The sequence below is a fragment of the Mastigoproctus giganteus genome, chromosome 6 (genome assembly GCF_048544385.1).
Source record: "Mastigoproctus giganteus isolate SK-2022 chromosome 6, ASM4854438v1, whole genome shotgun sequence".
Classification (NCBI taxonomy): Eukaryota; Metazoa; Arthropoda; class Arachnida; order Uropygi; family Thelyphonidae; genus Mastigoproctus; species Mastigoproctus giganteus.
In genome coordinates this window covers 34,953,956-34,980,517 of record NC_143580.1, presented here as the reverse complement: position 1 = coordinate 34,980,517, position 26,562 = coordinate 34,953,956, and the positions used below count along the sequence as shown (strand labels likewise).

The window sequence follows — 26,562 nt, the reverse complement described above, 5'->3', positions numbered from 1 at the left end:
CAAAATTTTAGACTAGTTTTTCTTATATATTTCATACTTTGGAACGGAACCCCTTTATTACTATGGGAGCCATAACTCAGTATTCGCGTTTTCGGTATTCGCGACATTTCTCAGGAACGTAACCCCCGCGAATAGCGGGGGTTTAATGTATTTTGTTGTACTAATTTTACTTTACAGTTTCCCCACTTTATATTGGCTTGGCAATTCAGCCCATAATTTACTTACTTAATTAATTAATTAATTTTAATTAATTTAATTAAAATAAAATTATTTTAAACAGTTACATTTAAAACCCATATATATATATATATATAGTAATACCTCGCTTAACATGGCTTTAAACAGCACTGGTTTCACTATAACACGGTATTCAATTAAGTTTAAGTTGAAAATTTACTGTATATTAAAACTCATTCAATAGCCTAGACACTCCACTCTACATATATGCTGTGTTGTCATAGCCTAGGTATGCATACATATATGCTGCATTGTCATAGCCTAGGTACGTGTACATATATGCTGCTTTGTCGTAGCCTAGTTATGTATACATATATGCTGCGGTGCCAACTCTGTTGTCTCACATGCATATGTGCCAATAGCAACGTGCAACAGTGTTCAGTATTCTTAATTCCATCCTGGCGAGATGACGTGATAACTTTTCAAACTTTTCATTTCACAATTTATTTTTTTTCTCCTTTAAATAAGATTTCAAATATTTGCATCTTGGTTAGAAATCACTCCCAACAACATGCGTTCTGTTTGGCAGCATGTTTTGCCCCATTTGGCAAATGATTTCACTGGTTTTGAATCCCAAATTCAGACAATTACCGAAGACATTGTGAATATGAGAAAAGACTTGGGATTCGAAACTTTGGACACTGCCAATGTATATGACTGCATTCACTCACATGCAAATGACTTAGATGATGCAACTCTCCTTTAAATTGATGAGCAAACTGCATATGAAGAAAAGGAAAACAATTCTGAAGTGGATAACACTGACATGGCACCAAAAAATTTAACAGAAGAATTGGATAAAGTTTTTTGGGGGGGGGTTGACATAGCCTGCGAGGTGATTATGAATGGAGATCTGGATGTTGAACGTAGCATCAAGAAATGGCAATTTTACAAAATGGGATTCGATGCTACAAAGACTTGTACTCCGAGAAAAAGAAGAGACGACTTCATGAAATACCTAAATAAACAATAAAGCTGTTTTCTCATCTCTCGTGATGTTACCTTTTCATTAATAAAATTTTTAGAATATTTTTTATTTCAAATCCTTTTAATTGGCAAATTGTTTATAGATTTATTATAATTTGTTTATAGACTGTTTGTTTCTCTGGTACACATTCATTTAAAACCCGTTATAATTATACCTCAATCAGCACGGTTTCACATAACACGGAACAGTTTCGGTACCAATTATCAGTGCTATGCGGAGTATTGGGTGTGTGTGTGTGTGTGTGTGTGTGTGTGTGTTAGACTCTGGTTACTTTCATTGTTGATGCTAGTTGCAACACAGATCTCATTAGTTGGGACTGAAGATAGTAATTGCTTTATTATTACATTGCTAGTATTATACTGTTAATGCAAAACATCAAATTGTATGTAACTGTAATGAACACAGAAAAAAAGTTTGTATAAAGGACTTCATATTGTCATATAAAGGACTTCAAAGGAATTCATATTGTGAATTCTTCCCCAATAAGTTGCCCGACTTGTGCAACTTGAATACATAACCCTTTTCCAGGCAGAGGCATCTATTGTTACTTTCTCTTAGTTGAGTGCTACCATCTACTGTTTCTGTTATTTATCATTTCTTTGCACATCATTGCCCCTTTATCATTGGGCAGATAGGCGTTCTGAATGTACGAGCCAGTAATCCCAGAAATAATACTGTCTGGGTAGTGGCACCCAACTTAGAATAAGTAACCATACCCTTCTCTACTTGGAAAAGGATTCACAATAGGAGATATTGTATGATGATGTCATTCATGCAAACTTCAATTTGCTTTCATTACAGTTTGATGCTTTGCACTAACCATGCCGTAACAGTGTAATATTTCTGTAGTTGAAACATTAACTCAAGTTAGCTCGGAATATAAATTGCTAGTTAACCTGCACTTCACTGGGGGCTTCATTAAAAAAAGGAATCATTGGATCGTTGTCTGCGAATATGTTTACCTATCGCTAGAATTTTGATTAGCTGGGGGGGAAAATGTGATAATTTTATTTCCCCCAGCAGTTGGCTGTAGTACCAGATTTATTAAAATGGCCATGTTTTTATGTCTTCTTTGTGTTTGCAGATTTTCTAAAGTACTTTTTTTTAAATGTTCTTATGTTATACATTTATTTTATTTTGTTTTTTTCTATATGTAAACTTGTTGGCACTGGCGTGAAAACCAATAGACTGGAGCTCTAATGAGGTCAGTGGAGGGGTGTTGTGGTTGTACAAGATTTCTGCATATTTCAGAAACTGAAAATGAGTTTTGTATTAAATCTGGTAGATTTAGCATATTTTGTCACTAGTTTCTTTATTATAGAGGTGATCTATTCATTAAGAAATGATGTTGAGGGTATTTCTGATTGTGTATTATGTTGGATTGCTGTAATCAGATATTAGTATTAGAATAGGCAAAGTGACACAATAAAGCCAGGCTTATAGAGAAGTAACAGCCATAAAAAATGAAATTATTGTTATTGTGTTTATTGGGAAATTATAATAAATTTCAGATTATTACAAATAAAGCATTGTGTTTTATTATATCGTATTATTATTTTCTCCTGATGTTTTTTTCTCATAACTTAAGATCCTTATAGCATTTTTTTCCACCCTGACAGGTACTGGTACCAAGTACATGGGGTTATTAGTTGGGTCTGGTTACTATTATTATTATTATTACGGTTGGTCGAGGAACTTTCTGACTATCCTACAGGTGTTCAGGATCGCAGCTTTCAGGAATTCCATGTAAATTAGCATTAGCATTAGTAGAGGCATATGATGCAAGAAGTGCCTCCGTAGCCAGGTGGGAAGGAGCAGCAGCGCGTAGCACACGCTTCTTGATTAGACCGGGGTTCAAGCCCATCACTACCAAATACGGAGGATGCGGAAAGGTCAGGGAATGACCACCGCATATCCCGGAGCAATATGGCCCTAGTTGCTAATGCTCCTAAAAAAAACCAAATAACTAACTAACCAATGATGCAAGACAACAAGCTTATGCAGCATCAGCCAAAAAAAACCACTCCAATTTCACCCATCTGTTCGTTCAAAATACCTATCCAGTTGAGCCTTAAATTTATTTAGGCTATCAACTTCCACAACAAGGGATGGAAGTCTGTTCCACCAACCAACTACCCGCTGGCTAAAGGCAAATTTCCGCACATCTATCCTACATCTGTCTTTCCTCAATTTGAATTTATGCCCTCTCAGGTGATTATTCTGAGCAAGAGGAAGAATCCCATTAGCATTGAGCATTCTCGAACCATTCAAGGCTTTATACACCTCTATTAGATCACCTTGCCGGTGCCTAGTCTCTGGGTATTTGGCGCATTATAGCCTCAGTTGCTGATGCACCAATAAAACCCAAACCAAACCATGTCTAGTCTCCAGACACTAATTTGCAAAACTTAAGCCTTTCTTCATAAGAGCAACCCTTGGTTCCATTCACTAATCTTGTTGCCTTTCTCTGTAATAGTTCCAGCTGCCCTACATCCTTCTTGAAATGTGGCCTCCAGACCTGTATACACTACTCAAGGTGTGGCACTTTTTTTTTTTTTTTTTTTTTTGGTAGTTGTTGGTGCATAGGCATCTGTTTCCATAATGCACCTCCCAAGGTTTTTGCAGTACTTTGATCCAAGCCCAAGGCGGGAATCGAACCCGCGACCATTGGGTTGGCAGGCAGGCACTTTACCCACCCGGCTAGCCCGGTCGGCTCAAGGTGTGGCCTGCCCATTGCCTTATACAAGGGAATAATTACCTCCTTATCCCTGCTAGAAAAATTCCTGTATATCATTGACAAGACACCATGAGCTACTCTTGCAGCCCATCTGCACTGCTCAGAAAACTTCATATCTGCCTGAACAATTACCCCCAGGTCCTTTTCATTCTCTACCACTGTCAGTGTAGTACCACAGTGTTGATACATTGCTCTGGGGTTACTGTTTCCCATATGTAGTACTTTACATTTGTCAATGTTAAACTTCATTTGCCACCTCTCAGCCCATCTGCTCAACCTTTCCAGATCCTGTTGCAGCAGCATAGCGTCAGTAGTGCCCTTAACAACCCTACCAACCTTTGTATTGTCTGCAAACTTGGACATTAAGCTTGATATACCATCATGAATATCATTTATAAATACAGAAAACAACAATGGACCCAACACTGAACCCTGAGGGACTCCACTAATAACATTAGTCCACAATGAGCAGTGTCCATTGATTACCACTCTCTGTCTTCTCTCCCTCAACCATCCCTTTATCCATAGCTGCAATTTGCCTCCAATGCCACATAGCTCTAATTTGTGCAGCAGTCTTCCATGTGCAACAGTATCAAAAGCCTTTCTAAGATCCAAATATATAATATCAAAGTTATTCCCTGCATCAAGTTTTTTTGTGACTGCATCATAGTATCCAATCAAGTTGGTCAGACAAGACTTTCCCTTAACAAAACCATGCTGTGTCTGAGCTATAACTGAAATCTTGTCTAGATGATCCTGCAGTGCTTCTTTAACCAGTGCCTCCATTAATTTTCCCGGAACAGAAGTTGAACTCACAGGTCTATAATTACTTGTGTCAGCCTTTGATCCTTCTTTGTGAATTGGGGTCACATTTGCACATCTCCAGTCCATGGGTACCTCTCCTGAGTCCAAGGAAGCTCTCATAATTATGGCTAAGGGTTTGCTTGCTTCCTTTGCTGCCTCCTATAATATAACTGGATAGATCCCATCCATCCCAGGTGCCTTCTTTTATGTTTATCCTCAACAGTTTCTCCTCCACTTTCCTCTCAGTTATTACAAAATCATCTAGCTCACTGCCAGAGTTTACTTCACCTCTGGCATTCCCCTTCCTGAATAACTCCTCATGTGTGAATGTAGATGCAAAATACTTGTTTAGTTTGTTAGCCACCTGAGCAGGATCATCAACAGTTGAACCATCAATATCCAGTGGACCAAAATGATTCATCCCTTTCCTTCTATAGTTTACATAGGTAAAGAACTCTTTTCTGTTTTTCTTTGCATCCTTTGCCAAGGATTTCTCATAATCTGCCTTTGCCTGCCCAATCTTCTTTGTGACTTGGTTACAGACCAGTTTATATCTATCATAGGCTTCCATGTCACCCATTAATTTATATGTATCCCATGCATTTTTCTTCTCTGCCACATGTCTCATTAGTTCATCTGACATCCATTTAGGCCTAATGTTCTCTGAGAGGCCAATTACTGCCATGTTCTTTTGGAGGCTCTTTGGCATCATGCCAAGGGTTGATACTGTGATTGGGATGGTCATTACTTATTCCATATGTCACATTTAGTTGACTTCCTGTCTTAGGTCTGTGTACTTCCTGATCTTTTCCTCTTAGGTTTTCTGGGGGTTGCTAGTGTTGGGTGCCACTATGTTGATCAGGTAGGTAACCATTTTCTTCTTGTCAATAATGGTAACATGTGGTCTATTGTGCAGGCTTGTCTTGTCTGTTATTGCAGCACAGTCCCAGTATAGTTTGTGAATAGGGGTTTCTGGTACAGCCTGGGTTTCTTACTTATAATACAGTACACTTTCTTTGATAAACTGGTATTTTTGCATTAGCTTTTGATTATATAATATCGGTATAGATACACCATAGTTTACCCATAAATTTGAAATACATATGTAGTGTAAAAGGCATCGTTTTAATTGTATCTCATATTGTGGGTGCCTTCAACACGAGATAGCTGGTATTGCACTGTTTCAAATAAATAACGCTTCTCTAGTAGAGAAGACTACTCTTATTTACTTTCAGAAGATACCACCACCCAGATTCTTCTAATATATTATCACCAACACCATTTGGCATCTCTCATACTGTGGAAATAACTTTGCAACTGTGATGGCATGTTGCATTACCAGGGTACCTGCCCGCCCACTGATGATGAAGCTCACTAGCTTCGTAATGATCGTCTGGGTGGTGGTATCCTCTGAAAATAAATAACAGTAGTCTTCTCTACTAGAGAAGTGTTATTTGTTTGAAGCAGTGCAATACCAGCTATCTCGTTGTGAAGATACAATTAAATACAATGAGATACAATTAAAATGATGCCTTCTACACTACATACGTACTTCAAATTTATGGGTAAACTATGGTGTATCTACACCGATATTATATAGTTAATTCCCTAAACCCATAAGGAATTATGCCTTGTGCATTTCGTCTTCTAATACATTAGCTTTTGATGTATTGATTTCTTGTGACCTGGTTGTGCTTATGTGTATTCCATCTGGATAATTACCCTGCATCCTGAGGTGAGGTACTGCCTTGTTTCTGGGATCAGATGGCATTGTCAACATGTCATTTATCACTGCAGTGCCCTTGGTGATGCATTTCCTATAATTCCTGGTGTTGATTACCTGGTCTTGGATGGCAAGCATGAATCCTGCAGTCTCAAGGAAGAGCTTCCCACTCATGAATCACGTGATCTATGTAATGTTGATGGAGGTCATTGTAGTGTTTGCCATAGAGTCTTCTTTGCCCATCTTTTTGTCTTTGTTTCTCTCTGTGTGAGTGGAACCTCCTCATTGAGGTTGATCTGTGTACTGTTTGTCTAATCGTCCTTATGGCTTGGGAGATTTTCACTTTGTTTTCCTGGAAGTAATTCCTCAGATTCTTAATTGCCTGCTTCCATTGTTCAATGAGGTCTGTCAAAACACCCACTCCTTCTTTCCTTGCTGTGGTTGGTCTCTGGATGGCCAGCTTTGGGTGGTGTTGGCAGCTCTTGGTCGTCATTATCCTGGTCAATGTCATAATCTCCTTATAATAATAATAATAATTATTATTATTATTCAAATTATTATAAATTATTAAAAACGTAATATATTCAAACTCTATGCTGCAACTGAGAATCAACTCCTACAGCTACTACAGATTGCTATAGAGTTCAGTACTGACATCAGATGCAATTTGGCCTAGACAAATGCCAGACTCATGGATTGCATCAAGGAGATCCAGTCGGACAAAACTACTAGCTGAAGACCAGTGCAGAGATTGAATCCACGAGAGAGGGAGAGACCTACAACTGTCAGGGGTTGATGCAGGCTCACCAGTTAGAACACAAGGAGATAAAGGCTTGCATGACTGAAAAATACCACCAGAGACTGTGAGAAGCTTGCTAAAATTGAAGCTGAATGGCAGGAACATGATCACAGCCATAAACACTTACTCAGTCCCAGTACTAATGTACTCCTTTGGTATTATAGATTGGACCAACACTGAGCTGGAAGAGATTATGAGCTTGACTTGGATAACAGTGATGAAGAGCTGCCAACACCACCTGAAGTTAGCTATCAAGAGACTGACCACAGCCCAGAAAGGAGGAGGGAAGGAATTGACTGACCTTATTGAACAAGAGAAGGCAGCGATTAAGAATCTGTGGGATTACTTTTAGGAAAACACAGAGCATCAATCTACAAAGCCATAAGAAAGATAGACAAACAGCACACAACACTCAACCTTAACAATAAGGAGACCCCACTCACACAGACATAAACAGACAGTAAGATTTTTTTTTTTTTTTTTGGTAGTTGTTGGTGCATAGGCTTCTGTGGCCATAATGCACCTCCCAAGGTTTTTGTAGTTGTAGTACTTTGATCCAAGTCCGAGGCAGGAATCGAACCCGCAACCTTTGGGTTGCCAGGCAGGCACTTTACCCACCCGGCTAGCCTGGTCGGCTGACAGAAAGATGGATGAAGAAGGCACTCCATGGCAGAAACTACAATGACCTCCATCAAGACTACATAGATAAGATGGCTTTCAACACTTATCTCATGAACAGGAAGCTCTTCCCCGAGACCAATGGATTCATGCTCACCGTCCAAGACCAGGTGATGAACACCAGGAACTACAGGAAATACATCGCCAAGGACCCCGGAGTCAGAGATGACACATGTTGATGCCACTTAGCTCAAGAAACAATCCAGCATATCACTGTTGGGATGTAGGATGATAACCCAGATGGAGTATGCTCACAGACATGACCAGATTGCCAGAATAATACCCCAGAAGCTAGTGCAAAAATACCAGTTGATCAAAGAAAGTGTACCATATTACAAGTATGAACCCCAGACTGTAGTATAAACCCCTGCTCACAAACTGTACTGGGACCATGCTAATAACTGACAAGATGATCTTGCACAACTGACCAGACATAACCCTCGTTGACAAAAAGGAAAATGGCTACCTACTTGATCGACATAGTGGCATCCAACAACAACATCCTCCAGAAAGCCTATAAGGGAAACATTGGGGAGGACACAGACCTAAGACAGTAAGTTAAAGAAATGTGGCATATGGAACAAGTAATGACCATTCCAATCACCATGTCAACCACTGGCATGGTGCCAAAGAGCCTCCATAAGAACCTAGCAGGAATAGGTCTTCCAGAGAACACTTACATGGAACTCCAAAAAGCTTCAATCCTGAACATCTGTAGGATAATGAGAGAGTTCCTCAACCAACAGTAATAATAATAATAATAACTGGACACAACCAACCACCCCATTTACTACCTGTACCCAAAATGGGGTGGAAAATATCCCATAAAAAAAGGAGAAAAAGTTTTATTATAATAATATTATTATTATTACAATCCATATATCTGTTACGTTTTCATCAAGTATTTATCCCGTCCCAATTGTGACTTGAATATGTGCTCCAGTTCCAGAAGGTTGGTAATGACAGTTTGCTTTGTAATTAATTACTCTTTCGTCTTAACAAATTTTCTTATTTGGTTTGCATCCATCTTTTCCTAACCTAAATATGTCTTTTAGTTTGTGCACCACCTGAGAAAGACAAAAAAATATATCCACCCCAGTGTTTTTTATTATTTAGTTGTAAAATAATAGAAGTTTATCTCAATATAGTACGTAGAACACTTCCATATGATACTCTCCAAAAATTAAAACGAAAAAAATCGAAAAACTTACATTAGAGTAACAAATAATTTAAAAAATAATTAAAAATCAATTTAATGCAATTAACGAAAAAATTGCAAAATGATTTTCCTTCCTGAAGCTCACAACGCTTTTTGACTGTAGGTTGTGATCACAGGAATGAAAATTACTGAATAGGGGTGAGTATGATACTTAAATAGGGATTATTTGTCTTCGCACATGCGTGTAAAAGCCCATGAATCAGAGATGAGATATGGCCGATGAACATTAACAGAATTTTCGTGTAATTTAATTTCTATGGTTTCTGCAATTAATAGTCGCATATAATTATGTTGGACACTAAGTATTTTGGCCTCATTAAATATAAAAATATGTTTTTCGTTAACGGAGTGAAAGGCTAATTCTGACGCTGCTGAACGAGAAGTACGAACTGAGGCCGCATATTGATTAACACGAATGTTCAAAGGAAAACACGTTGAACCCTGGTAAGACGAGTCGCAATCACCGCAAGAAATTGTATACCAGGTCATTGATTTGTGCTACAAACGAGGAAAGGACTGAACGATTGTTCAGTATAGTGTGTAATTTCCATATTGGCCTGGCCACAATTTTAAATTTGGTATCTTTAAAGACGCTGTTAAGCTGTTTGTGCCACTGTTCAACCTATGGGATAGGATTAAAGTATTTTTTGATATTACTATTGTTGGTTGGTGTAATATTATTTTGTATCCTATCCTTAGCTTGTACCCTCATTCGGTTTATTGTAACAAGGGGATAACCCCTGTTTAAGAATCTGCTGGTTAATATTTGTATTTCTGAGCCCAAAGCAGATTCCATTGTTGAATATTTGTAGGCATTTAGAAATTGATTAAAGATAATCAATCTTTTGTAGGTGAACGGGTGATAGCTGTTATAATTAGATGTTAAATTAGATTTTATTCGAGTCCCGAGTAAGCGTGAAATTTAGAAAATTTAATGACTTTGTATCCCGTATCCTCCCTTTCCAATGTAAATTTGAGTCTAGAATGAATATTATTAAACGAATGTAAAATGTCTTGGATAGTACTTTTATCAGTAATAACTAGAACATCGTCTAAATACCTCCAATAGTATGTGATATGGGGTCGAAAAGGTGTCAAATGTATATGCTCAATCGTTGAGAGATAGATCTCCGATATTAAGCCGCTCAGTATCAATCCCATTGGCAAACCAAAAATTTGTTTGTACACTTTGTCTCGAAAGGTGATATAGTTGGCCTCAACTAACAGTTTAATTAAGTGAAAAATTTCCTTAATAGGAAGTTTCGTATGATTAATCAGTATCGAGTTATTATTTAACATATCCCAAATAATATCTAATGTGTATTCAACGTTTACATTCGTATATGATGAGGTAACATCTAGTGAGAATAAATTGTCATTGTCGCCAAGTCTACAGCTTTACGTGAACTTCAGGAAAATAAAGACATTATTATACAGAGGGATAAAGGAGATACAGTGGTAATACTCGATAAACCCGATTATATTAATAAGTTAGAATCAGTTGTTTCAGATACCTCCACTTATCTTGAAGTAGACCCAGCACTATTTACTAATTTAGTCAATCAATACAATAAAATGTTAACCATGTATCGAAAACACAACTACATTACCTAAGGCTCAGTTAAAGGAATTGAAGGCCAGAACATACAATATTCCTGCACTTTTTGGTCAGGTAAAATTACACAAGACTGGATTTCCTATTCGGCTTATTGTTTCCTACAGAAACTCAGCATTTTCGTCCTTAGCCACACATTTATATAGTATTATAAAACCCTTCAGACTGGCGATACAATTTGGGATTAAGAACTATGATACATTATTTAATAATCTTAAGGACTGTAAACTTGGCGATAATGACAATTTATTCTCACTAGATGTTACCTCATTATATACAAATGTAAATTTTGAATACACATTAGATATTATTTGGGATACGGTAAATAATAACTCAATACCAAGTAATCATACGAAGCTTCCTATTAAGGAAATTTTTTCACTTAATTAAACTGTTCATTGAGGCCAACTATATCACCTTTTGAGACAAAGTGTACAAACAAATTTTTGGTTTGCCAAAGGGATTGATCCTAAGTGGCTTAATATCGGAGATCTATCTCTCAAACAATTGAGCATATACATTTGATGCCTTTTCGACCCCGTATCACATACTATGGGAGGTATTTAGACGATGTTCAAGTTATTACTGATGGAAGTACTATCCAAGACATTTTACATTTGTTTAATAATATTCATCCTAGACTCAAATTTACATTGGAAAGGGAGGATACAGATACAAAGTCATTAAATTTTCTAAATTTCACGCTTACTCGAGACTTGAATAAAATCCAATTTAACATAAATCGAAAACCTACAAACACTGGTATGCTTCTACATTATAATAGCTATCACCCGTTCACCTACAAAAGATCGATTATCTTTAATCAATTTCTAAATGCCTACAAATATTCAACGATGGAATCTGCTTTGGGCTCAGAAATACAAATATTACCCAGCAGATTCTTAAACAGGGGTTATCCCCTTGTTACAATAAACCAAATGAGAGTACAAGCTAAGGATAGGATACAAAATAATACTATACCAACCAACAATAGTAATATCAAAAAATACTTTATCTCTGTCCCATATGTTGAACAGTGGCACAAACAGCTTAACAGATTCTTTAAAGATACCAAATTTAAAATTGTGGCCAGGCCAATACGGAAATTACACACTATACTGAATAATCGCTCAGTTCTTTCCTCATTCGCAGCCCAAATCAATGACTTGTTATACAACATTCTTGCAGTGATTGCGACTCATCTTACCAGGGTTCGACGCGTTTTCCTTTGAATATTCATGTTAATCAACATGCGGCCTCAGATCGTACTTCTCATTCAGCAGCATCAGAATTAGCCTTTCATGCTGTTAGCGAAAAACATACTTTTTTATTTAACGAGGCCAAAATACTTAGTGTCCAACGTAATTAATTGCAGAAACCGTAGAAATTAAATTACATGAAAATTCTGTTAATGTTCATTGGCCATATCTCATCTCCGATATGTGGGCTTTTATGCGCATGCATGAAGACAAATAATCCCTATTTAAGTTTCATACTCTCCTCTTCGGTAATTTTCATTCCTGTGATCACAACATACGGTCGAAAATCGTTGTCAGCTTCAGGAAGGAAAATCGTTTTGCAATTTTTTCGTTAATTGCGTTAAATTGATTTTTAATTGTGTTAAATTGAGTTTTATTATGTTAAATTGATTTTTAATTATTTTTTAAATTATTTGTTAGTCTAATGTAAGGTTTTTGATTTTCTTCGTTTTAATTTCTGAAGAATACGGAAGTGTTCTACGTACTATATTGAGGTAAACTTCTCTTTTTATTTTACAAATATTGATATCAACGTAGAACGTATTGAGCATTACAGCTCTGATTCATACTATCAAATTTATTATTTAGTGTACTTTTCTCTTTTAAAGCATTAAAACTCAATTATATATCCTACATAGATGCTTGATTTCCAGTCTTTAAACTTATTAAATTGGAATTTCTCACTTAAGAATACCTCTTTGTGTGAGTAACTGACCTTGTTACTCTCTCTGTTGTACCGTTCTGGTGTTTTGTATCAGTTGTTATAACCAGTGTGCTGGAAGGTTAGGAAAAACTGCATTCAGTTCAATGGAAATCACTCTTAGGTGTGGCTGTGAATATAGCATCTTTTAATTCTAGGTGTAATTTCAGTAAAAAAAAAAAAAAAAAAAAAAAAAAAAAAAGGTGGGAACTGTTGTTTTATACGGTATCAGATTTTCTTGCATCATAGAACCCACCTGTTGTCCTAGCAACCTGCTAGCACTGTTGAGAAAACTAAGAATATTGTATAATTACTCCCTAAATCTGTGTTCCTTCAACCATCTCAAGTTTGTAATAAATTAATCTGGGATTACTGTTACTCGGGTTAAGAATATTACGCTTCTGAATGTTTTCTTTTTTAAATTCCCGTTGTTTTTTGGGAGGTGGGGGACATCTGAGCAGTTTATGTAGTTTGTTTTGAAACAGCACACCCTGGTTATTATTGTTAACCTGTTGTTCATCATGAAATTTGATATTGCTTTATCAAAGTTTCATGATGAACAACAGGTGAAATGAAGAAGTTGGCAAAATGAAGAAGGTATTGGTTATTACTGAAGACTGATGTTATGTGTTATTTTGCCACATCATGTTCTGTGTCTTGACAAACATGGAGAGTGAATCATTCGCTCCAAGGCTGTTTTCTTTCTGTCAATTCTGTTGGCTTGCTTATTTATTTGGCACTTTACAGCTAAAATACATTGACTTCATATCTTATTAACTTAATACAAATAAAGAAAAATTTATACAATAATATATGCTAGAAAATAAATTACTGCAGTCATAAAAACATATATCATTCATAAATACAAAAACTGTATTTATTAATTCAAAACTAACTGTTCAACTGTATTAAACAGTCAGTTTTGAATTTTAAAAAATAAAAGAAATAATTTGTTTAAATTGTGTAATGAATGCCGAATAACTAATAAATTTTTAAAAGAACTTTCTTATGATTGAGCTTTTTATATAGATTAAATAAGTTTTTGCATTTCTCAATGTCTGGAATTAACTTGATGATTTATTCTTTTAGTTTGACCCAATAACAGTGTATGAGGATTCAGTTGTAGCCCATTTAACAAAGATACTGCACTCAGATCAGCATTCTGTTGTTATATCTTCTGCAAAGTATGTTGCTGTTCATTGCTGCTTTAGAAATATTATTAATTATAATATATTTAATTCTTTCAGTGGTGAGTTTGTCACACATGGGTGGACCCCTACAGTGAATTTCAATAAAATTAGGCTTAGGTTTTGGAATTAATTTTTTCATGGAATTTTGAAATTTTATAAAAATGAAAAATTTGCACAACAAATAATGCTATTATAATGTTTAATATATTAATGAATTCTTATTTTGACTTTATTGCCCAATGATAGAATAAAATTATTGTCAAAATCAAATAAAAATTTATAAAAAATTGTTAAAAAATAATCCTCTCTTGTTACTTTTTTGTTGTAGCAATATTCGTTGGTATTTGTTTAATAGCATTAGTGGTGGCAAATGATGCAAGAAATCAAGCTTATATAGCATCGGCCAAAAAAAAAAAAATTTCTATTTCACCTATATATTCCCTTCAGTAGTTTGCACGCATAGCTCCTTGATAATAATAAAAAAAAAAAAAAAAAGATACACATTGTCTTGGTTCGAGACTTTTGGAACCCGAGTTTGTTTGGCCTCAGCAAATTTTCTCCAACCCATGCAGCTGATTTGTCTTATCATTTTGGGTTTGGATGCAAACAAGAGAAAGGAGAATAGAGCAAGATATGAAACTGCAAAGAGAGAGGCCAAGAGGATAGTTAATGAGGAGAGAAGACCGTAGTTGGAAGAATGGAGTAAAACTTTGTGACAAGATATCGACGGTAATAAAAAGGTGCTGTGTGGTATGGTGAGGAATAGGACCTGATGAATGAGAATGAAAACCTAATAACCAAGAATGAAGAGATAAGAGAAATATGGAAGAAGTATTTAGAAAATCTGTTGAATGTGCAGGACACTCAGCACAAGGGACAAAAGCAGGTTGATCATAAAAGAGGGGATGAAAGAGCAGATACTGAGAGAGACCAGATAGACTTGACATTTAATGATATGGTGCAGGCATGGAAATACATCAAGACAGGTAAGTCTGCTGGTATGGATGAGATAAATAGAGAGATTCTGAAGGTGACAGACAAGGCAGAGATATACAGACTGTTTTGTAAGATGTGGGAGGAGAGATGGGTGCCAAAGGACTGAAAAGGTTTGATCATGCCATTGTTCAAGAAGGGGAACAGGAAGAAGTGTTCAAATTATAGAAGTATCACACTGACATCACATGTGAGTTAGCTGTACGAGCAAAAGATAAAAGGAACAATTTAAAACTAGATGACCGAGGAACAGTATGGCTTTAGGCCTGCCAGATCAACAGTGAATCTAATTTTCTGTATCAGGCAACTGATGGAAAAATGTTATGAACACAAAGAATTATGGATGGCATTTTTGGACATAAAGAAAACGTTTGATGCCGTGAATAGAGAGAAAGTGGGAGGTTTTGAAAAACTTGGGGATAGGGGAACATCTTTTGTGGAGAGAATTGACACAAAAGATGTCCCCTATTACACTAACACAATGAGCAAAGTAAGAACATTGGTGCGGTTGAGAGAGGTTCAAAATAACATTAGGTTTGAGGCAAGGAGGCATCCTGGCACCACATTCATAGCTGTCGTGAATGCTGTGCAAAGTAGTGGTGAAACAATTTGGACAAGACCAGATGAAAGTCATGCCCTTTGCAGATGACCTCTGTATATGGAGAGAGAGAGAGAGAGAGAGAGAGAGAGAGAGAGAGAGAGCAGGGAACAAGTGCAACAGCAAGTTGATATGTGGGCTATTATAGCCAATGAATTTGGATTGGTTTTCAGTCAGGAGAAGAGTAAAGTAATGGTTCTAAAGAGGAGTGGCGAGCCTAACAGATACATTACAATGGAAGGGAAAGAACTTAAAATGGTTAACAACTTCAAGTATCTAGGAAGCACAAACACTGGAGTGATAGATGAAGAAATAAGTAACAGGATACAAGCGGGCAGGAATTTCTACAGGCAGACAAGAGATCTGATCTGGAACAGGAACATACTACTGAAGTGTAAGATGGCCATATACTAGACTTATTACATACCAGTTGTGACATATGCATCTGAAACTTGTACTTTGAGGAAAAAGGATGAAAGCAGAATTCAGAGGGCAGAAATGAGATTTGTGAGGAGCATGGCCAGAAAGACAAGTCGCGACAAAATCAGGAATGATGTAATTAGGGAGAGAATTCAGGTTGAAAAACTCCAGGACAGGATTGAAAGATCCCGTTTGAAATGGTTTGGACATGTCAAAACGATAAACGAGAGGCATTTGCCAAGAAGAATGTTTGATTTGTAATTAAAGGATAAAAGACCAAGGGGGAGACCAAGAATGAGGTGGCAAGAAAGAGAGGAGGAAACTGGAATGAAATCAATGATGGAGAGAAGTACATGGACAGAGCATAATGGCGAGGCTTCTTACATCGACCCATGGAACATCGGAACAACAGATGATCCAAAGCACCAGGATTCATCGCCAGTTATGATATTTTTAATAAAAAGTTTAGATCGTTGTCTAATTACTGATCTGTAACTAATCTGTAATTACTCGTGTCACTCTTAGAACCCCATTTGTGAATTGGGGATACATTTATAATACATCTCCAGTCCATGGGGACTTTCCCCGAGTCCAAAGATGCTCTCATAATTATAGCTAAGGGTTTGTTTAGTTCCTTTGTTGCTTCCTTTAATATAACTGGATAGATCCCATCTGCCCCGGGTGCCTTTCTTATGTTTAATTTCAACAATTTCTCCTCCACTTTGATCTCAGTTTTCACAAAATCATTAAGCACCCTGTTACAGTTTGATAAACTTCTGGCATTTTCCTCCCTTAATTACTCCTCATATACAGTGGGATCAACAGATGATGTTACCAATGGTGAATTTTAAATGGGAAGCCTTCAGGGACTTAATCTTTTGAGGCTACTGGACTTTTCATACCAACTAAGAAATACTGTTCAAGGATTAGGCCTAAATGGATGTCAGATGAATTAATGAGGCTCGTGGCAGAGAAGAAAAATGCATGGGATGCATATAAATTATCAGGCAACACAGAAGTCTATGGCAGATATAAGCCAGTCTGTATTCAAGTCACAAAAGATGCAAAGAAAAACAGCAAAGAGTTCTTTACTTGTGTAAACTCTAGAAGGAAAGGGATGAATCAGATTGGTGCACTTAACATAGATGATTTGACTATTGATGATCCTGCTGAAATAGCTGATAAATTGAATGAATATTTTGCATCTACAATCACACATGAGGAGTTATTCAAGGAGGGGAATTCAAGAAATTTATCAAACACTAAGAGGGAGCTAAGTGATTTTCTAATAACTGGAAGCAAAGTGTAGGAGAAATTGTTGAAGTTAAACATAAAGACACTTGGGGCAGATGGAATCTATCCAGTTATATTGAAGGAGGCAGCAAGGAAAGTAAGCAAACCCTTAGCCATAATTATGAGAGCATCCTTAGAGTTGGGGGTGGTCCCCCATGGACTGGAGATGTGCAATTGTATCCCCAGTTCACAAAGGGGATGCAAAGGGTGACACAAATAATTATAAACTTGTTAGTTTAACTTCTGTTCCAGGGAACATAATGGAGTCACTGGTTAAAGAGGTGGCACAGGATCACCTAGGCAAGACTGCAGTAATAGCTTAGACACAGCATGGGTTTGTTAAGTGGAAGTCTTGTTTGACCAGTTTGATTGGATACTACAATGTGGTCACAAAGGAACTGGATGCAAAAAATAATTTTGATATCATATACTTGGATTTCAGGAAAGCTTTTGATACTGTTGCACATGGAAGACTGCTGTACAAATTGGAGCAATATGGCCTTAAGGCAAGTTGCTGCAATGGATAAAGGGATGGTTGAGTGGGAGATGGCAGAGAGTGGTAATAAATGGACACTGCTCTACGTAGACATTGTTATTAGTGGAGTCCCCCAGGGTTCAGTTCTGGGCCCATTGTTGTTTTGTGTATTTATCAATGATATTGATGAAGGTATATCAGGCTTAATGTCCAAGTTAGCAGATGATACAAAGGTTGGCAAGGTTGTTAATGACAGTAAAGACAGTATGCTACTGCAATATGATCTAGAAAAGTTAGGCAGATGGGCTGAGAAGTGTCAACTGAAGTTTAATATTGAAAAATTCAAAGTACTACATATGGGTATCAGTAACCCAAGAGAAACGTACCAACTGTGTGGTATTACACTCAGGGAGGTGGAGAATTAAAAAGACCTGGGGGTAATTGTGCAGTCAGATATGATGTTGTCTGAGCAGTGCAGATGGGCTGCCAGAGCAGGTCATCGAGTTTTGTCATTGATATATAGAAAATTTGACAGCAGAGACAAGGAGGTGATTATCCCTTTGTATAAAGCAATCATCAGACTACACCTTGAGTACTGTGTACATGTCTGAAAGCCTTATTTTAGGAAGAATGTAGAGTTGCTAGAGAAGGGCAACAAGATTTGTGAGAGGAACATATTGGTGCACTTATGAAGAAAGGCTTAAGTCCTGCAAGTTGCAGCATCTGGAAACTAGGCACTTGCGAGGTGATCTGATCGAGATGTATAAGACCTTGAATAGTTTCAGCAGGCTCGATGCTGACCCGATACTTCTGCTTGCTGATATTAAGAATTTGAGGGGGCATAGATTCAAATTGAGGAAAGACAATTGTAGAATAGATGTCTGCGAAGCCAGCGGGTAGTTGATTGCTGGAACAGACTTCCATCTGTTGTTGTGGAAGTTGATAGCTTAAATAAATTTAAGGTTGAACTACACAAACACTTGGAGTGATCAGATGGGTGAAATGGGAAGGGTTTTTTTTTTTGGCAGATGCTGTTATAAGCTTGCTTTCTTGTACCATATGCATCAACTAATGCTAATGTGTGAATGTAGATGCAAAATACTCATTCAGATTATCAGATGATGATCTTGCTATCTGAGCAAGATCATCAACAGTCAAACCATCGATATCAAGTTGACCAATCTGATGCAACCCCTTCCTTCTAGAGTTTACATAAGTAAAGAACTCCTTGCTGTTTTTCTTTGCATCCTTTGCCAAAGAATTCTCATAATCTGCCTTTGCTTGCCTAACCTTTTTTGTGACTTGATTACAGACTAGCTTATATCTACCATAGGCTTCTGTGTCACCTGATAATATATATGCATCCCATGGATTTTTCTTCTCTGCCACGAGTCTCATTAGTTCATCTGACATCAATATACCTAAACTTTGAACAATATTTCTTAATCGGTATGAAAAGCCTAGTAGCTTTGTGATTAGTTCCTTGAATGCTTCCCAATTAGTATTTGGGAAGCATTCCCAAATACTAATTGGGAAGCATACTAATTGTTAGGCAGAAAAAAATCATCCAATAAATCCACAAAAGTCTTGCTAGTGTGCGAGTGACCAACTGACAAGTTCCAGTCAATATCTGGGAAGTTAAAATCCCCCATTATAACACAATCTGATTTACTGGCCCATTCTATTTCTCTCTACAATTGTTCATTGTACTCATTAGAGTCATTAGGCCAGTAACACACTCCTACTCTCATTTTTTCTTTCCCGGTGCTTATGTCTTGCCAAACTGACTCACCATTGCACAGTCCATCTATGTCAACTGGATGCACTTCCTTAGATTTTGATTTTCTTAATTAACACCATAACTCCTCCTCCTGTCCTGTCTATTCTTTCTGTATACATTGTACTCCCCAAATTTCAATTCTGCATTGCTTATATCTGTATGACACTATATCTCTGATTTCCCAACATCTGCCTTTGATGTCTTGACCAGCACTTGAAATTCATAAAATTTATTTACTATACTTCTAGCATTGGTGTACATGCAAGTAGACATGCACCTGTTCTTATTCCTAGCTGCCCATGTATTTATTTGTTTCATGATGACTCCCACCAGCCTTTGAACCCCCCAGCGGCTTACCCTCCAGGTTGCTGTTGTTTCTAATAGAAGTAGTGCAAGAATCACTTTCACTAGTAGCCTGCGGCTACTATTAACCTTTTAGTCTGTGAATTCCCCAAGCTAGCAGTTTTCCAACCCTGTCTTCCTGCCTTTCATGGAACTGTCCATACCAGTGAAAAAATGTTTGATCGTGATAGTCAATAAGCTTTACTCACCATTCCAACTGTTCCAGTTGCAATGGTGAGTGCAACAAAAAAAAATCCCCTTTCACTGTTGATTAAAATTTGGAAATGAGAATGTTGTAATGTTCTATTAAAAAAAAAACAGAGGGTGAACCACATGTCAGTTTACTGAGAAATAATTTGCATAATTTAAATCATGTAATCAATTTCATGCCCATATGATGTTATTTATGCATCTAATGAATTATTCAAACTATTTTCAGTAATGAACAATTCATTGAATACATAAATAACACTGTTTACAGTAATAGTCATTCAGCAGATGGAGTGAAGTTCAAATTTTATCCAATTTCATCGGAAATCATGCCAACATAAAAGAACTCTTAATATACTTGAAGTGTATTGGCTTCAAGTATATTAAGAGAACATCACCAAATTGTGATCTGGGTTATCTAGTGGACTATTTACCTCGGCCATGTACAGTCAATAATTTTTCTGGGCAGTGTAGAAGACAGGCTTCCAGAATACCTTATGGGGATGTGTCAGTCATATACAAGAACTTTGTTAGCTGCATATGGCATACAGAGGCGTCTCCGTAGCCAGGTGGGAAGGAGCAGCAGTGTGTAGCACACGCTTCTTGATTAGACCGGGGTTCGAGCCCGTCACCACCAAATACGGAGGATGCGGAAAGGTCAGGGAATGACCACTGCATATCCCGGAGCAGTATGGCCTTAGTTGTTAATGCTCCTAAAAACCAAACAACAAACAAACATGGCATACAGATTTGAAAACCTTCATTGTAGGAAGAATGTAGACCTGTTGGAAAGAGAGCAGAGATGAACAACAAGATTAGTTGTTCTTCAAGATTATTTGTTCACAAAAGAGCATTCTTACCAAAAAGATTAGGGTTCTGTAAATTACATCATCTGGAAACTAGACACCTGTTTGGAGACCTAAATGAATGCTTTAAAAGAGAACATTGTGATAACATGATCATACAGATTAGGACAATAGCCTATTACCTTAAGGTGCACAATATTGTACTGTAGTTCATAGCATGAGGCATTTGTCCTAAATTTAATTGAGTTTTCAAAATGTGTACCATTAAACATCTCACATACTGTTGTATATTTTGATCACCAGTTTGTGAGGTCATTCACTTTGCCTATTTTTGCATTCTGATATGGCTAACAGGCATATATTTTAAATGAATAGTAGTATACTTCTCCATTTGGATCAATGCCTTTTTTTTTTTAAAGTATGTAGTGAGACACCAACTGCAATACCATGGTGAAATGCTTCCACAATGCGAGATTGATGCTTCATAGAAGCCCTTATTGCTCATATGACCTATGAAACCGAAGCTCTTGTCCTAATGATTTGTATGATAATGTTCTAAGCTGAACAATCAGTGAGGAAAATTGATTAGGATCACTGATGATGTTGGAGTGACACACAAAGGAACATATTTTTAAATTGAAAAAGGATGGTTGCATAATAGGGATTGGACAGATTATTAGAAGGGATGGCAAATGAATTGATTAAAAGTTTATTTTTAATCTTTTTTTATATTTTGTTGATTCTGTATAAGATTGGTGTTTTTTTTTTTTTTTTTCTTTTTGCCATCATTTTGCCAGTACTATTACAAAATTCTTAAAGCATTTTTCCTGGAAACCACTTAATACAGTGGTTTTATTGGTGGGAGAATTTATGCTCCCCTTGGACATTTTTGGCACATTATGGCCTTTAATGTTGCTCCTATAGCCTCCAACAAGACATGGACATTTCTTCTCATAGTTTTGAATATACAAATTTGTACATTAATAATATTGATATTGTTTATTATTAAAACTCGTTAACACAAGATGATTAAAGGTTGGCTTGGACTTGTGTTTTTTTGTAAAAAAAAAGGAAACAGAATTTCTGCTCTCCCAGGCATTCCTTCATTGGCCCAAACAAATAGTAATCACTACGGCTAAATCCAGACTACAAGGTAGATAGTCCATAAAATTTCCCATCCTAACATTACCAATGTTATCATTGTCAAATATGCAACGTGGATCCACTCGTTGTTGCAGCAGAATAATTCCTTTTGAGGTTTCCTAGGCCTTTTCTTCCAAACTGCTGTATGCATATCATTGAGGCGCCTCCGTAGCCTGGTGGGAAGGAGCAGCAGTGCGTAGCACACGCTTCTTGATTAGACCGGGCTTCGAGCCCGTCACCACCGAATGCGGAAAGGTAAGGGAATGACCACCGCATATCCCGGAGCAATATGGCCTTAGTTGCTAATGCTCCTAAAAACCAAAATAACAACAACATAACAATAACAAGCATATCATTGAGAAACAAGTTGCTATAATATTGAGCATTAACTGCTGCATGAACTTACAAAACAACAAAAGTCAAGTTTGCATTCTAAAGATATTTGCCATGATCTTACCTGCTGAAGGCTATACCTTCAGTTTTTCGTCCTTGACTCTGAAGTGAAGTAGTGTATCCATGTCTTGTTACAAGTCACCGTTCACTGCAAAAATGCATTTCTCTCCAGTTCAATTGTTAATCAGAAACACCAACACATTGTGCCTTCTGGTCAAATTGGCAATAATGTTTGGGTCCTACCATGCCCAAACTTTCTTGAACAATAAAATTTTCATGAATAATTACCTCTAAATTTCAAACATTATGCACACTTTTGATTCAGTATTATGCACTCTCATCTGTTTTCAAAATCAGCTTCTCGACACAATGAATGTTCTCATCTATGACAGTCATTAGTTGCATGTTTCTTCGCAGGCTTTAGGAAACTTATTGCATCAGTCATACACACAAGTTTCTCCATTTTGTGCACTTAACCTTCGGAGAATTTCCTACAGTTTAATTTTCTCTTTTAACAAAAATTTGTTGATACAGAACTGTTCTACACTCAGAAGAACAAAATCTGTCCCTGAAATACAGCTATGCACATGTGCAGAGGGGCATAGCTGTATTTCATGGACTGGGAGCTGTATTTTTATCATCTGCTACAAAGAGTATTTTGTTGTTTTGAGGCTTAAACAACTTCTATATATATAAAAAAACAAAGGGAAAACGATCCACTTTGATTTAAATATCCTTGTAGAATAAAATTGCAAAAATTAGACAGCAACCCCAGAGCAACGTATCAACTCTGTGGTACAACACTGACAGTGGTAGAGAATGAAAGGGACTTGGGGGTGGTTGTGCAGGCAGATATGAAGTTCTCTGAGCAGTGCAGACAGGCTGCAAGAGTAGCTCATGGAGTATTGTCAATGATATACAGGAATTTTTCCAGCAGGGATAAGGAGGTGATTATTCCATTGTATAAGGCGATGGTCAGGCCACACCTAGAGTACTGTATACAGGTCTGGAGGCCTCATTTCAAGAAGGATGTAGAGCTGCTGGAACGAGTACAGAGAAGGGCAACAAGATTAGTGAATGGAACAAAGGGGTGCTCTTACGAAGAAAGGCTTAAGTTTTGCAAATTACAGTGTCTGGAGACTAGGCACCAGCGAGGTGATCTGATAGAGGTGTATAAAGCCTTGAATGGTTTAAGCATGCTCAATGCTGATGGGATTCTTCCTCTAGCTCAGAAAAATCACCTGAGAGGGCATAAATTCAAATTGAGGAAAGACAGATGTAGGATAGACGTGCGGAAATTTGCCTTTAGCCAGCGGGTGGTTGGTTGGTGGAACAGACTTCCATCCCTTGTGGTGGAGGTTGATAGCCTAAATAAGTTTAAGGCTCAGCTGGACAGGTATTTTGAACGAACAGAGGGGTGAAGTGGAAGTGGTTTTTTTTTTTTTTTTTTTTTTGGCTGATGCTGCATAAGCTTGCTTTCTTGCATCAAATGCCTCTACTAATGCTAATGCTAATGCTAAAAAATGTTTGACATTTTATTTTATTTTTTGAATAAGTATGTATTATTATTAAAACATTGTTAATTACAGAGTACTCTGTGAAACTGTGAAGGATTTCATTGCAAAGGTTGGAGAAGCATATGCTCAAGAAGGATCTGATGAAGAAGATTCAATTACACATAAGGTAAAAAAAAAATTTAAATATCTAAGTTTAAATTTTATGATGTTCATTCTCAGAGATGTTAGTCTTTTAATTAATCATAATTAAAATTATGATTTTATAATTTACTGACTTTAGAATGTTAACTAGGTTTAAAATACTCTTTTTGGCTGATGCAGCAAAAATCTACTTCCTTGCATCTTTTGACCTTTACTAATACTAGTCAATGCACCAAATGCCCCTAAAACAGGCAACAAATAGCTCACTTAGCTTTAACTTTATCCCACTCTTAACCCAAGATGGGAAGATTACTTTTATTCACATTTGATCTCCTCCAAAAGCTGCCCATCATTTTGAGAGAAAATATATTGTAATGTTTGTCTTTTACAGTAAATATTATATATTAAAAAAAAATTCCAGTACAGATATAGCATTATTTATCTCTTGTTTATCTGACTTTTTACTGAACAGATTTCCTATATAACCAGTTCCCATTTCAGTGTAGATATAATTTACATGAATGCTTAACAAAATCTTTCCCTTTATGCATCTGATATGTTTGTTGTTATTCAGAAATTTTTTTGTGGTTCTAAAAGTGCCCAATAGAAATATTTGTGTACATCATAAACCTCACTTAGCAATTTTTGGACATTGCTTTGTACGAATGGTATGTATTAAAAATTTCAAGAGGAACTTTTATTTCTGGACCATTGTTATTTGAAAAGGCATATCAAAAAATTTTATTATTATTCCCTTGGTTCTTAGATTACTGTTTTTGAAACTGATCATTACTTTCTTCAATAGTTATTGCACTGAACTGATGCAGAAATAGTTATTGCAGTGTACTACTGAAGCAGAAATATAACTCTCACAAATTTTTAATTATTCAGCTATCCTAATTTTCTCTGGGAACTTAAAAACAAATTTACTTTATCAAAAAAAAAGAAGAAGAAAAAAAAGTGCTTTAATAGCAGTCACTATATAGTTAAAATCCAAACTAATAGCAGAAAATATATCAATTTCCTCAACACTACTCTGCTACTATAATAAGTGTGAAGAGATAATTGTAATGACCGTTATTTAAAGATTAAAATTGGTGTGCATGAGTTGCTAGCCAGAATATTACATGAGAATGGTCATGTTACAGTACTGTTTGTTGTTTGTTTGTTATTTGGTTTTTAGGAGCATTAGCAACTAAGGCCATATTGCTCTGGGAATATGCAGTGGTCATTCCCTGACTTAGATTACTGTTTTTGAAACTGATCATTACTTTCTTCAATAGTTATTGCACTGAACTGATGCAGAAATAGTTATTGCAGTGTACTACTGAAGCAGAAATATAACTCTCACAAATTTTTAATTATTCAGCTATCCTAATTTTCTCTGGGAGCTTAAAAACAAATTTACTTTATCAAAAAAAAAGAAGAAGAAAAAAAAGTGCTTTAATAGCAGTCACTATATAGTTAAAATCCAAACTAATAGCAGAAAATATATCAATTTCCTCAACACTACTCTGCTACTATAATAAGTGTGAAGAGATAATTGTAATGACCGTTATTTAAAGATTAAAATTGGTGTGCATGAGTTGCTAGCCAGAATATTACATGAGAATGGTCATGTTACAGTACTGTTTGTTGTTTGTTTGTTATTTGGTTTTTAGGAGCATTAGCAACTAAGGCCATATTGCTCTGGGAATATGCAGTGGTCATTCCCTGACCTTTCCGCATCCTCTGTATTTGGTGGTCACAGGCTCAAACCCCGGTCTAATCAAGAAGTGTGTGCTATGCACTGCTGCTCCTGGCTACAGAGGCACCTGTTACAGTACTACTGATAATACAGTAAACATTACAATCAATTTTTTTTTATGAAAATTTCACTGTAATGAAGATATTTCCAAGTCCTAGATGAGTTCCCTCATCATTAGAGCTTTATAATTCTTGTTTGAAAAAAAAGTCAGTAAAACAAAATATTTTAAAGGTCCATCATGAAATCTATTGGTTGCAATGAAAGAAAAACTTTGTATGTGAAATTATGAATGACATTGCAAACATAGTTATAGAAGAATTCACTTGAATTAAAAAAAAAAAAAAAACCATTAAAATTTTAAAAGATATGGCAAAATAATTCAATATTACATGCTGTGCTACAGTTTCAACATTTTGATTAATTATGCTCAAATCCAGTTATCTTACCTTATTATTTATTTTTGTTTATTTAATATTTTAATATTTTTCCTTCCTGTGGTACACAATGGTCACTAAAAAAAAAAGTTATATATTAAAAACAAAAATTTATGTATTATTTGTAAAAATTAAAGATACGCTAATACCTACTGTACTATATTTCTGAATGTGTGGTACAATAAAATGTATACAGTACTGTATTTTTTTTGTAAATAAAATGTGCTTTCAAATTAATAATTTCCAAATAAGTATTTTTAATTTTGTTGTATGTATTTTATCATTTTACTTATTATTGATTTTAAAGTCGATATTTAAGTA

At 36.3% G+C, this 26,562-nt stretch overlaps 1 protein-coding gene across 2 annotated transcripts in view; it reads left to right on the top strand.

The window, feature by feature from the left end:
• Positions 1-26,562, top strand: part of LOC150084152 (diacylglycerol kinase delta) — a 511,886-nt gene that overhangs the window by 293,071 nt on the left and 192,253 nt on the right. For both annotated transcript variants that reach the window (XM_090375907.1, XM_090375908.1), the window contains exons 13-14: positions 13,849-13,943; positions 23,992-24,085. In XM_090375907.1, coding sequence (XP_090232033.1) covers positions 13,849-13,943; positions 23,992-24,085 — 189 coding nt within the window. The remainder of the gene's footprint in view (positions 1-13,848; positions 13,944-23,991; positions 24,086-26,562) is intronic.